General features: G+C 42.9%; 2 protein-coding genes across 2 annotated transcripts; one reads left to right on the top strand and one right to left on the bottom strand.

Moving 5' to 3' along the window:
- Positions 1-226: 226 nt before the first annotated feature.
- sarm1 (sterile alpha and TIR motif containing 1) lies at positions 227-7,261 on the top strand. The gene is made up of 8 exons (XM_085916877.1): positions 227-1,058; positions 2,872-3,490; positions 4,129-4,341; positions 4,428-4,519; positions 4,612-4,938; positions 5,039-5,228; positions 5,402-5,523; positions 5,609-7,261. Exons 1-8 carry the CDS (start codon positions 592-594, stop codon positions 5,709-5,711), a joined length of 2,133 nt encoding a protein of 710 aa, XP_085773003.1. The 5' UTR covers positions 227-591; the 3' UTR covers positions 5,712-7,261.
- Positions 6,591-11,397, bottom strand: slc46a1 (solute carrier family 46 member 1). The gene is made up of 6 exons (XM_085916878.1): positions 10,910-11,397; positions 10,186-10,577; positions 9,635-10,107; positions 8,692-8,775; positions 8,170-8,326; positions 6,591-8,100 (listed from the first exon to the last, which is right to left on the bottom strand). The coding sequence occupies exons 1-6, from the start codon at positions 11,225-11,227 to the stop codon at positions 8,049-8,051; spliced, it is 1,476 nt and encodes a 491-aa protein (XP_085773004.1). The 5' UTR covers positions 11,228-11,397; the 3' UTR covers positions 6,591-8,048.
- Between the last annotated feature and the right edge of the window lie 1,618 nt (positions 11,398-13,015).

The raw sequence follows: 13,015 nt of genomic DNA on the forward strand, positions 1-13,015 counted from the left end.
AGGGCCAGCAAGAGGAGCTCTGCTACAACGCATACGGAGTGGTGGTGGGGTGGGGGGGGGGGGGGGGTGCTTCTTTTAATAGAAGCTCGGTCCCGGTTGTTTCCACGAGAGGCGGGCGGTGCAAAGTGCAACCTGAGCAATTCTCCGGAGGACGCAGCAGGCAAGCAGCTTATGGATGGATGCTGCGGATTGCAGCTGTCCGATGCCAATGCGGTGACAGCTCATTTTCTATAACTGCGGAAGACGAGTTTCTTTTGGTTTGATTCTCTTTTTTGGAACACTAAGAAACAAAGCGCGCACCGATGGTGAGAAGTGAGAGAACGACGTTCACTTGACACCAAGAACAGACAAAAGGACCTGGGCTGTATGTTTGATGCTTCATTTGCATACCAGCGCCTGATCATGTTGTGATTATTTCAAATCTTGGAGGATATCGATGGGGAGTTGCTCATTTAACAATTTGGAGGCAGTTGTCACTTGGGATTAATACCAGAGGCCTTGTTTGTTTGCTATTCACCAGCTGGAGCAAAAAACGTCACCCAATTTGATGCTCTTGTAAACAAAGCCAGTTACCGTTGCTTCTGCCGGTAGATGCTCTTTTCTCTCACCTTCTTCCTGTGGAGGCTTTTCAGACATTTGTCTGTCATGTTTAGCTCAGACCGCCTGACGGTGCCCGAATACGTCAGCCGACTCCAACGAGGAAGGAGCGGCTCCGGGGCCGAACAGCAGAGACCAGTGTCTCCAGGGATCCACGCCGACGTGCAAGCGGCTCTGGACGTCTCTCTTCCCGCGTTGCGCACCGCCATCCAGCGGCTTAAACGCGCCAAGGAAACGTCCGATTCTGATGAGACGCGCGGGGCCATCGCGGAGATCTACCAGCTGGTGGAGGAGGCCTGGGTTTTACCTGCCGTCGGACGTCAGGTGGCCGAAGAGATCTGCAACAGAATCCGGCTGGATGGAGGCCTGGAGCTCTTGCTGCAACTCCAGCAGACACCTGCAGTGGAGATCACATATGAGTCTGCCAAACTACTGGAGCAGATACTGGTCTCAGACAACAGGTAGCAATCTACAGCCAATACATTAGGTACACTTGCACCATCACCTGCAATAGAGATGCTGGAACATGCACAATGGGGTTGCAATTCCGAGGTTGTGTTTCATCAATTAAAAATAAACAACACAATAATACTTCCATTGAACATATATGCATTCATAAATAGGTATACAAATACACATTTTGTATTGGCTCTCCATTAGATTGCAGGAAGAAGACCTTGTCTCATGCAGTGTAACATCTAACACTTGTTGACAAATGTGGTTACCCTACATTACTTCACATTGAGATGGAGAAAGTGTTGAGCAATTCACTCTGCTTTGTCAAGGAGGCAAACTCCTATGACAAGTAAATGATGAAATTGACACATTTATAAGCCAAACAGAATGGCGTATTTGCCATTCAATGAGTTTCCGCCCATCAACAGACATGAAACGCTCTAATAATAATAATAATAATAATAATAATAATAAAAGTAAATAATTTAAAGAAATGCACAAAGAATACGTTCATACATTAATTTCACCAGCAATTTACATCTAAAGACTTGAACCTGGACAATGTAATCAGGCAGTATTGAACTTTCCAGACATTTATCCGTTCTTATCTGCAGCTAGTTTCATTTGAGCCCCGCCCTGCTAATAGCCACAAATATCCAAGGCACTCTTCCCTTCTATTACTATCACGGGAGACTCGCATTCTTCCCCCATCAGAATCCACATTAAGTATAAAACCAATCACGTCTCCGTTTTAAGGTTCTTCGATGAAGATGATCTATTTTAGCTGCTGCGATAATAAAATTGTCTGCAGGCCAGTATAGAGAAGAAAACACACACATAGACGTGTAACTCCAGAAGCACTTCCTGTCCCTGTGCATCCCGGAAATAAGAAACACTGCATCAATCCATCCATCCATCCATCCACCCAGCCGTCCATTTTCTGCACTGCTACTCAGGGTCACAGAGTGGACGGCAAAATGCACCACCAAGAAACCACAATAAGAAATATATTGTGACATGAATACCTCTCACATTGCAAAACTGAGCATTATTATCCTTGTTGTGAAGGTTTTATGTTCTTTAGAGTTGTTGCATTGGTTTTCATTAGAATGTGGTTGTATTTTTGTTTGTTTTTTCAGTCCCTTCATAGTGTGCTTTATAAAATGTATTCATTTGATTGGAACAGGACATATTAATGAACATGGATGATGGATAGCTTTACTGTATCTACACCAGATTTAGCCAAAGGCTGACTTGACATTAGACAGACACAATATATCACAAATAGTGCAGTAGCTTAGACAAAATCAGCATCATCATAATAATAATAAATACCTCTACAATACAACAACCACCATAAAATAGGTCAGGTGGTAAATTACAGGAAGTGCGAGCCAGCACAGGGAAGTCATTTAATTCATATAGCACAGAGTCACAAACTGCTTCACATGGCCACAATAAATCAAATCAAATACAGAATCACAGCCATTTACATTTAGTACAAAAACACACAACTCAATGAAAATTTTTACAACAATCAAATCAGTATTTTATTTCTGATTTGCACAAATGTGTTTGAAGTTGCTTTTCAGAAAGAGGAAGTTTTTATGTATTTCTAAAAAAAAAAATGCACCCACAACTTGGGGCTCCTTTAGGTTTTAATATTGTGAAGGGCATTCATTAAAAAGGCCATCGGTAGACCACCGTGATGGGACAATTAAATGATACTGAATGTTTCTTTTTCATAGGCAGGGTTGTGTTCTCTGTCTTCCTGTCAAGCAGATATTACTTCTAACATTTCTGGCCCTTCCCTGACAGAGATTACGTAGCTCGTCTGGGTTTAGGGGTCATCCTCAACCTAACCCGGCAGCAAGAGGACGCCCAGCTGGCTCGCAGCGTGTCGGGAATCTTGGAGCACATGTTCAAACACACCGAGGAGACGTCGGTGCACCTCATCACCAACGGCGCCTTGGATGCTCTGCTCTACTGGTGCAGAGGCACGGACCCCACCGTGCTGCGTCACTGTGCCGTGGCCTTGGCCAACTGCGCCATGTACGGAGGCCACCGCTGCCAGAGATGGATGATCGAGAAGCAGGCCGCTGAATGGCTCTTCCCTCTTGCCTTCTCCAAAGAGGACGAACTCATCCGCTTCCACGCGTGCCTAGCCGTCACCGTCTTGGCGGCCAACAAAGAAATTGAGAAGGAGGTGGTGAAATCCGGCACGCTGGAACTGGTGGAGCCCTTCATCGCATCTCTGGATCCCGATGAATTTGCGCGAAGTTTGTCGGACAGCGCCGACTGCATGCAAGGGAAGACGGCGTCCGACCTGCAGCACCTCTTGCCGTTGCTGGATGGAACGAGACTGGAGGGAAAGTGCATCGCGGCCTTCTACCTTTGCGTTGAGACCAGCATCAAGTCCCGTCAACGCAACACCAAGGTACAATCACTGCTCACAGTTCTGAGTTTAAGAGTTTAAATCTCAGCTTTGGTCCTTTCTGTGTTTGCGGTTCTCCCAATTGTGTTAGTATTGATTTCCTCTAGGTTTATTGATGACTCTAAAAAGGATTGTTCTAATTTCACACTTGATTAGTGGCCAGGCCACACAGTGTCCTTACCCTTTTCTGTACAGGCCATTAAATAGAAAATGTTGTATTGTGTTATTACGTTAGGCGGCTTGGTGGTGCACTGGGTAGCACGTCCGCCTCACAGTTAGGAGGGTGCGGGTTTGATTCTACCTCAGCCCTCCCTGTGTGGAGTTTGCATGTTCTCCCCGTGTCCTCGTGGGTTTTCCCCGGGCACTCCGGTTTCCTCCCACATCCCCAAAACATGCTTGGTAGGCCGATTGAGCACTCCAAATTGTCCCTAAGTGCAAGTGCAAATGGTTGTTTGTCTCTGTGTGCCCTGCGATTGGCTGGCAACCAGTTCAGGGTGTCCGCCACCTACTGCCCGATGATGGCTGAGATAGGCTCCAGCACGCCCGCGATCCCCGTGGGTACTAAGCGGTACAGAAAATGGATGGACGGATGGATGGATGGATATTGTGTCACCTGTAAACCATCCTATGCCTGGTTCCAGATTTTCCAAGAGATTGGAGCAGTGCAGAGCCTTAAAAGAATAGTCATGTACTCCAGCAATGGCACGGCCTGCTCCTTAGCCAAGCGGGCCTTAAGAATGATGGGCGATGAAGTGCCCAAGCGCATCCTGTCCTCTGTACCCAATTGGAAGACCTGCGAGGTGCAGACTTGGTTGCAGCAGGTCGGCTTCAGCGCATACTGTGACCGCTTCCAGGTCAGTTTTGATTTCCTGATCATCAAAGCAGAGTCCCGATATAACTTGCATTTGTCTGATGAATTTGTGTCTGTTTGTTGAGCCAGGAGCTCCAGGTGGATGGAGATCTCCTTCTGAACATCACTGAGCAAGAGCTTAGCACAGACCTTGGCATGACTGCTGGCCTCTGTCGCAAGAGGCACATTAATTTATTCCTTTTCTTTTCTGGAAAATTCTCTGGTCAAACCTATGGTGAAATTTAGAGGTACCACTATATTTTCTTTTCGCCAGGTTCCTAAGAGACCTGCGCGTGCTAAAGACCTACGCCAACTATGCTACATGCGACCCTCACAATATGGCTGACTGGCTGACGGAGGCGGACCCTCGTTATCGCCAGTACACGTACGGCTTTGTCCAGTCAGGAGTGGACCGCAACAACCTCCAAAGCCTGACGGATCAGCAGCTCCTGCACGATTGCCACGTACTCAACGGAGTCCACCGAGCCAAGATCCTGGCGGTCAGTCGAAAACCGCTGAAACCATGCAGCACCGATGCCCAGCCTGCAGGACCCGATGTGTTCATCAGCTATCGTCGGACCACCGGATCACAACTCGCCAGGTCAGAGTAGGAGGGTTCTTATTAAGTCAAAACTACATCATGTTCAAGATGGCCATTTGACTTGCTTTGTTCTAACTTGTACATTCTATGGCACCAAAAGTCTTCTAAAGGTGCACCTGCAGGTTCGAGGATTCAGCGTCTTCATAGATGTGGAGAAGCTAGAAGCCGGAAAATTTGAGGACAAACTTATTCAGAGTGTCCAGCGAGCTCGAAACTTCATCCTGGTCCTGTCTGCCAACGCTCTGGACAAGTGCATGGGAGACACGGCTATGAAGGACTGGGTGCATAAGGTCAGCTCACTCTTGTGGTTTCTAATAGTTCTTGCCCCTGTTTTGGTTGGCGGGATCCATCTGAAAATACTGACTCCTCACGTTGAAGATTTGAATTGCTGGTGAAATATATTTAGTGAGGTGACTTAAGCGCAAACATCTTTTATTATTTTGTCATTTCTCTGATGTTACAGGAAATAGTCACCGCCTTGGGTGGAAAGAAGAACATTGTCCCAGTCACAGATTACTTTGTATGGCCCGATCCCATGTCTCTGCCAGAGGACATGAGATCTATTCTCAACTTCAACGGCATCAAGTAAGGAGCCATTCCATTCATATTTTACAAACACGACCCATGTTTTGATTATTAACTGATTGAATGTTGCTTTTTGTTGACTCAGGTGGTCGCATGAGTATCAGGAAGCCTCGATTGAGAAGATCCTCCGCTTTCTAAAGGGAAACCAAGACCTTCTGGATAGCTCCAAAGAGCAGAAAAAGAAATGAACACATTTATTCTAGAATCACCTTTAACATATGCCAAAATCGCAAACAATAACATGAGGTCTTTATGATTTGTGCATAAAAAAACTGTGATTCCCTTATTCTTAATAATGTGTCAACAAGTACAGTGTATGCCTCTTTTTGACTCAGGAACAAAAACAAAAGGATTAACACTCACATCATTCAGATTACTGAGTCATAGCATTTTTGTTACAATTATTCTCAAATGAAATGATTTACATTGTATCACAAATTTGGAACATGCAATAGAATATAGCATAAACCATAAAACTACCTGTTTATATTTGTGTTCCCATTGTCCGCACTATTAACTATATCTGTTAAGTAAAATATTGGTCAGCCAAGCAAAACGTATTGCTGTTCCTACTTGTGTATTTAATATAAGCAACTATAATGTACTTGCATCAACAGATAACGCACTGGCCTAAAGATCTGTTGATGCCCACAATTGCCATCTACTATACAATGATGCAGTGAGGTCAGCTTTAATACTTGTCGGACAGCATATTTTAGTCAATAAAACAACTACAGCTCCACATTTTGTTCAGCATTGTGCATTTTAACATCATTTTCTAATTTGTGTTGCATACTCAATGCTTTTTGATTCTGAAAAACTCCGTCCAATGAAAAAGATGCACCTTCTAAATTGTGTGGTTTTGTCTGTTTCGCTCAATTTTAAAAACCCACAAAATAACTAGACTGTGAAAAGCAATTACAGTTTGGCAATGAATGCTTTTAAACATAGTAAATAAAGGAAGTTACTACAGCACTCCAGTTTACAGTAGTAAATTCTACCAGAAAGATGACCATAGTCAAATTTTGAATTTTATTTTGCATTCATATCATATAATAAATCCAATGCATCTTAAAAACATTTTTATTTTTGAAATATTACAAGTGTCCTTCCAGTAGAAAACACATAGCTCAATCCCAACAAGCCAATATGCTGTTTGATCTCTGCTCTTCCCTTTGTGCATTTTAAAGCTGATTTGTTAGCTTGCAGTGCATCTCGGACATGACCATGTTGTGTGTGGCTGTGTGCTGAGGGACTATCCAGTGTTGCTTTGCTTCAAGTTCTAACTCAGTAATCCCCAACTGGTTACATGATTCTACTTTTTCTGCATGCAGTCGAAATTGTAGGTTTCCTTCTGTTAAAGAAATTTAAAAAAGCACACAAAGGCCACTGAAAAAAACAAGAATCTGTCAAAAGTAACAATTATTTTAAATACAGGAAAAAAAAAAAGTCCATTATTTTTTTAAAGAATTCGTTTCCATAAAACAATTGTCAAAAATATGCATGGATTAAAATCAGATAACTGTTAAAAAAATTGGACGGACTAAAAATGACATTACGCTGGTTCTCTTTGAACAATATGTATACAAAAATGAAGAAATGTGAATCAACAACATTGCACTTATGCTTTGGACGATTATTATTTTTCAAATGGACAGAATAAAATCAGTTTCAATATTGTATTCATATTGAATTGAAACAAATGCAGCCTCTTGGATGATTCACAATGCGCAAAAATAAATGCATAAAAACAAGTTTTCCCTTCATTGACTTTTTGCAATGGCAGAATCATTTTTAGTGGAATTAGGGTGTATTCAGACCTGACTGTTTGGACCGGGGTTTGATTGTAATGCTGGTCCGGATCTTTTATGCTGGTGCAAGACACCGTAGCAAGACACTGTGGGAAAAATTAGCTTTTCAGTGCTGCTAACAGTTGAATGCTACAAAAAATGAGCCGTGGGCAGACCTGGGGCAATGAGGAGAAACGGTGCCTCTTGAATATTAGACTGCTAGAGAAGACACAAAAAAGCCGTCGTGTTCGGCATGTTTAGTGAGAAAATGAAGGAGAGGTGCTTTGAGTGGTCCCTTGAACAATGCCGAGGCAAAGTAACAAAAAAAACTTCACCAAACTTACATGAAAGTACGAGACACCTTAAAGAAGAGCGGGAGTTCAGGTGATGAAAAAAACCTTGGCGTGACGAACTGGATAAAATATTTGTTAATTAGCATGTTTTCCTCTATTTCCGGGAGTGGGAGCACAGATGCGTGGATGTGTCTACAAAATATACTCCACTTGCAAAATGTAGTCTGAATGGGAACCGCCCCAAATGAAAAAAATTAAGTCCGCTTTTGGTTCGGACCAAACAAGCAGACTAAAGGACTTTTCTGATCTGAATACACCCTTATTCACTAATTTGTTGGCTCTCACTCTTTCAAGTAAAATGTGTGAGTGGGAAGAATCCTTTGCGTTCCTCCCTCTGCTACAGTGATGCCATTGTTTTTTATTTTTGGTCTGATTGTGCAGGTCAGGATGCCATGGCGTCGCTGAGTTCTCTCATCTCCAAACAACGCAGCGTCCTGTGGACACATCGGCATCAATTTCAAATGTGTCTTTTGAGTGTTGATTGAGGCAAAGAGTTGACTCACCCAATTATACTTGCTGGGATGAGGAGGATGATGGCAGCCAAGAGGAAGGCAAAGCCCTTCATGAAGTGCAGCGTGGCTGGATAGACAGAGTTGAAGAGGCCACTACCCACGAGGAAACACAAGCTCTCCACACAGGCCACGGAGGAAAAGAGAGCACCTGGCAGAGAATGCAGACTTCAGCATGTATGCTACCTCCAGGATGCCTTCAGTCACGGTAGCAGTTGAGAACATTTCATAAAATAATTACATTTTAGTAAAGCTACCAAAACTAAGCAAAAAGTACCGTATTGGCCTGATTATAAGACGACTCCCTCTTTTTCAAGACTCAAGTTTGAAAAAAGCCTTTGTCTAGACCTCGAATGCAAGCCGATCCCCCCCCCCCCCCATTTTCAGTTGTATTTCAATGAAAATAACCTCGTCTTATATTCAGGCCAATACGGTATATTTTTATAAGATGATATTGCCTTTAAGTCTCAATGTTTTTGCATGTAAAGCTGGTCTGCAATGTGATGAGTGGTTCACCTTGTTCAGACTGGCTCACCAGCTTGGACAGCTTGGCTCTGAGCACAGGTGTAACAGCCACAAAGAAGAATAAAAAACCATAACCTGGTGACACACAATGTCCACAGACACATTACAGTTGTCTGTGTGTGTGGCATACATTTGATCTGAGGTTTAGTACATAACATATAGCCCTACATAATACAGTAATCCCTCCTACTTCGCGGCTTCAACTATCGCGGCTTCGCTGTATCGCGGGTTTTCAAAAATAAATTAATGATTTTATCGCAGAAATTTCATCATTTCACGAGGTTTCGCGGCCACTTGAGTTTCTTCATTTTCCTTTAATAATGATAGCTTATGTTTAAAAGTCGTTTTCTTGTTTTGAAATGAATAAATGAAAGAGTCAGTACAGTATACTTTATCGTCACATGTGACTTCAGGGCGTTCTCTCTGTTGTATATTTTGGACTAACTCATGTTCCGTAGTGGGAAAACCCCGGATGTGGGAGGGGGAGCTTCGGGGACGTTCAGTGTTGCGATGTACGGCCAGTGAACTGACTGTGATGAAAGGAATAAAGCAGTATCCATCACGTCGTTGTCCGAACCATGCTTGCTACATCAGAACCTGGAAAATAGTAAAGATATAACACTCTCCACCGGCGGTGGCCTTCATCTGGACATAGCAATACACTGTTAGTCTCGTCGCTAAGGCATGAATGCGGAGCGCACAGTCCATTGATATGAAAGTCCCCTAGCAGCGAGCTGGTTGATGTCAGCGATAAAAATAGAATATCTTCCAAGAATAGCTCAAAAAAATCTAGTTTCTATTTCGCGGAAATTCCCATTTCGCGGGTGGGTCTGGAACGTAACCCCCGCGAAGTAGGAGGGATTACTGTAATGGAAAATACATATCATATTAGAACATGTATGTTGAGTTTTTTTTACATGTTACTGAGTGTCACCTGTGAACATGAACAGAGTGGTGTCCGCCACAGAGAAAACCAGCAGCCCAGTGATGTTGGAGGCAAGACTAATAACAGCCACCCACGAGTCCTCCAGCCAGCGCAGCATGATCTTCAGGCCCAGCAGGCTGCTCAGGTAGCCCAAGTGCAGAGCAGCCGAGCCGTAGCCGATGAGCGTGGAGCCCCAGCACAGCGGCGGGCTCAGCTCGTAGAGGACGTACAGCTCGCGGCTCCCGATGTGGATGCTCACCACAAGGAAGAAGCAGAGCATGTAGAGCCACAGTTTGCATCTCAGGAACCTTCCGCCGCCCTCGTTGCCCCCGGTGGAAAAAATGTGCCACACGGCTTTGTGATGGCGAACGGTGAGAAGCTTGGCGCTGGGGTCTTTCTCGACGGATTCGGGGACAAACAGGAACGCATACAGAGCCGACATCAGGCTGGTTGCCAGGACCAACCAGAAAGGGTTGATGTAGCTACAAATAGGCAGAAAAACAAGGTGTTTAAAACTTGGCTGAAAATCATTCAAAAAAAATAAAGTTCAAATTCCTTACCCCTGCATCCGTGTCCAGTGCCCTCCAATAATGCTGGCAAACATCCCAGAGAGACCAATACAAGCTTCCAGGACCGCCACCCTGAAAGTGCGGGCTTTTCTGTCGCTCGTGTCGGCCACATACGCAAAGCAGGCAGCCAGTATAGCATTGAAATCGCCTGAAAGTCCACTGAGCAGTCGACCCACCAGAAAGTAGGCCACAGGTAGCTTGAGGTACATCACTATCAGGTAGACAACCACCTGCATGGCCAGACCAAGGTTGGGAATGATGAGGACCGGCCTGCGACCTGCAAAATCGCTCCACGAGCCCAGAAGAGGGACCACCAACAAGCCGACGGAAAAGCCCGCCAGATTGATGTAGAGGTTCCAGTGTGCTGTCAGGGTTTCCACCTCCTTACAAAGAAAAATGACACAATGGAAAAAAACACAAGTAGCTGTTACTTATAACAGTGTGAGTACTTTTGCTACCGCTATCTAAAATCATTACTTTTTATTATTATTATTATTTTATCTGGAGCATCATCATAATTACAGTGTGAAAACATTTGCTGCGCCTGTAACTAAAAATAATTTAAAAAAAAATACATAAACTTCCGCATCACGTGACGTCATGTTTTTAGTAGAATTGGTTTTAAATCTGCCAGTTGGAGTTTGCTGGTCTCAACCCAAAATAAACAAAGCAGACTATGATGCACCTTTTGGGCCAGCAGATCATACAAGTGTACCTTCTGAAGAGCGTTTGGCCCCGCGGATCTGTTGCCGCACTCCGACATCTTCGAAGCATTGTAGCCAACATCTTCGCTAATTCGGTCCCATAGATACTGAGTGGTCAGCGGCGCCTGGAGGACCACGGCAAACACGGATAGGAACATAACGGGCTCCACGGACACTGGAAGCGGACATGCAAACGGTGGTCCCGCCGGCCGAGAGGTCGGTGGTGGAAGCTGCAGGGTGTCCTCATCATGGCCGAGTGGAAAGTTTGAGCCATCGGCTTTCAGTTCTTCGTCATCCGGAAGGATAGCAGCCGTGTCCGGCTCGTACATATCGACTCGTATCGAATAAACATGAAACTTCACTTACTTCCTGCAAACGCTGTACTAGTAAATCATTATGAAAGGGCTTTTTTGTTGTTTTTGTTGCCAGTAAATCAAAAGTTAATGGCAGCCTTTTTAACAGCTCACCACAAATGACAAAATGATTATCTGATTTGCTCTTCTAGTGTGGATTTTGCGACATCTACTGGACCAAGTCGTGAATTACACAGATTACAGGATTAGGTACGATCGAATCCAGTTTTTTTTACTACATCATAACCGAATGACTAAGAGTCACCCAAAAAGGTTTTGGTAGGTTAACCTGTAAGGGTTGCAGTGTATTTTGGCTCAATTTTTAAAATTTTACTCAAAAACCCGTATCCTTAACATTTGTGACGCTTGTCTCAATTTATTTACATTTTATTTCATGTGCATGAGTTAGTACGAATAGCAACACAATATACAAATAAAAAATTTTGCTTCTGTAGTTGGGTTTACCACTTTTTATGTGTGTTAGTAACATTTAAAGAACCTTATGTGATATTAAGGAAAAATGTATAATCCATTCTTGTTTGCAACAACTGCTTACATTTATTTATTTGTGGATGAGGGTGAAAAGTATTAATAAATCTGTTTGGGTGACTTGTTGGCTTTTCATTCAAATCTTGACCCAGCTGCTAATGGCTGTTAAGTCATGTATATGTAACCAACCTTTTCATGAACCAGATGATCTTAATTGAATCCCAATTGAAAGAGTTACTGTGATGTAACTAAAAGTCTGGTTTTTTTGTGTGCCAGTCAACTAGTTCCAAAGTGACACACCAAATGATTGATAATGACATAATTGGATGATTAATGACAGCTATTTTCTACCTGAACCTGTTTATGTCATGTCATGAGGCACTTCCAAATCTTATTACAGTATGCTAGGGTGGGGTTTTGAATATTTATCTGAATATTCATAATTATTATCCGATGAGGCTTGATTACTTTTTATCCACGTGTAGTAGACAGCTAAAGCATCTAAGGCTATTAAAACTGATGTCATTACTAAAGGAAGTTTTGAGAATTTCACCAGTGGCCCTCAGGATGCTATTAAATATTTGAGAACCATATGAAGTCTAGTTCTTACATTCTTACACTTTTTTTGTGTGCAAACACATTGGATGATTCATGATCTTAAAGGTTTTGGCTTGATTTTTTTAAAATAAAATCAATCGGCTAAGAATGTAGCTTTGCAATAATGTACATGGCCCTTTTTCACTTTTAGTGCACAGCATATGCAACATTTCATGCATTTTGGCCAAATGAATGAATGAATAAATAAATAAATAAATAAATAAATACATACATACATACATAAATAAATAAATAAATAAATACATTCAATCCATGGAGCCAAATATTTGCATTATCTTCCACAAATTGCTTCTTTGTCTTAGTTTTTTTCTGCAATGCAATGTAATGTTTTTTTTGTTAATGTTTTAATTATCGTAATTATGAAATATTTTGGTGTGCACATTTCACGAGTGCTGCTCTCACACTTCCATGCAAGCACACATAATAGAAGAGCAGGAGGTCTGTCTGGTTTGTCTGCATTTCTTGCTTGTCCAGAATCGAATGGAAATCACAGCATTGTTTTGTCAAAGTCACGCCCACATGAGTCATTTACAAGGCCAATAACCTTATCTAATGGGACTTTGGCCTTCCGTGTTCCCTCCAGTTTATGCCTATAAAAATGAAACAACCATATATATTATGTGAGTTAATTTTGACTTGGAGTAGTTTTTGTACATC

This window comes from Syngnathus leptorhynchus, chromosome 7, assembly GCF_054491065.1.
Source record: "Syngnathus leptorhynchus isolate UIUO chromosome 7, UIUO_Slep, whole genome shotgun sequence".
Lineage (NCBI taxonomy): Eukaryota > Metazoa > Chordata > Actinopteri > Syngnathiformes > Syngnathidae > Syngnathus > Syngnathus leptorhynchus.

What these genes read in the sequence shown, in the direction of transcription:
- sarm1 (XM_085916877.1), top strand. Translation starts at nt 592, where the DNA reads ATGCTCTTTTCTCTCACCTTCTTCCTGTGGAGGCTTTTCAGACATTTG. An exon ending in CATACTGTGACCGCTTCCAG is followed by an intron (nt 4,342 to 4,427) that starts GTCAGTTTTGAT and finishes TTGTTGAGCCAG; the next exon opens with GAGCTCCAGGTGGATGGAGA. An exon ending in TGAAGGACTGGGTGCATAAG is followed by an intron (nt 5,229 to 5,401) that starts GTCAGCTCACTC and finishes CTGATGTTACAG; the next exon opens with GAAATAGTCACCGCCTTGGG.
- slc46a1 (XM_085916878.1), bottom strand. Translation starts at nt 11,227, where the DNA reads ATGTACGAGCCGGACACGGCTGCTATCCTTCCGGATGACGAAGAACTG. An exon ending in GGCCAAACGCTCTTCAGAAG is followed by an intron (nt 10,578 to 10,909) that starts GTACACTTGTAT and finishes TTTCTTTGTAAG; the next exon opens with GAGGTGGAAACCCTGACAGC. An exon ending in CACTCTGTTCATGTTCACAG is followed by an intron (nt 8,776 to 9,634) that starts GTGACACTCAGT and finishes GTGTGTCACCAG; the next exon opens with GTTATGGTTTTTTATTCTTC.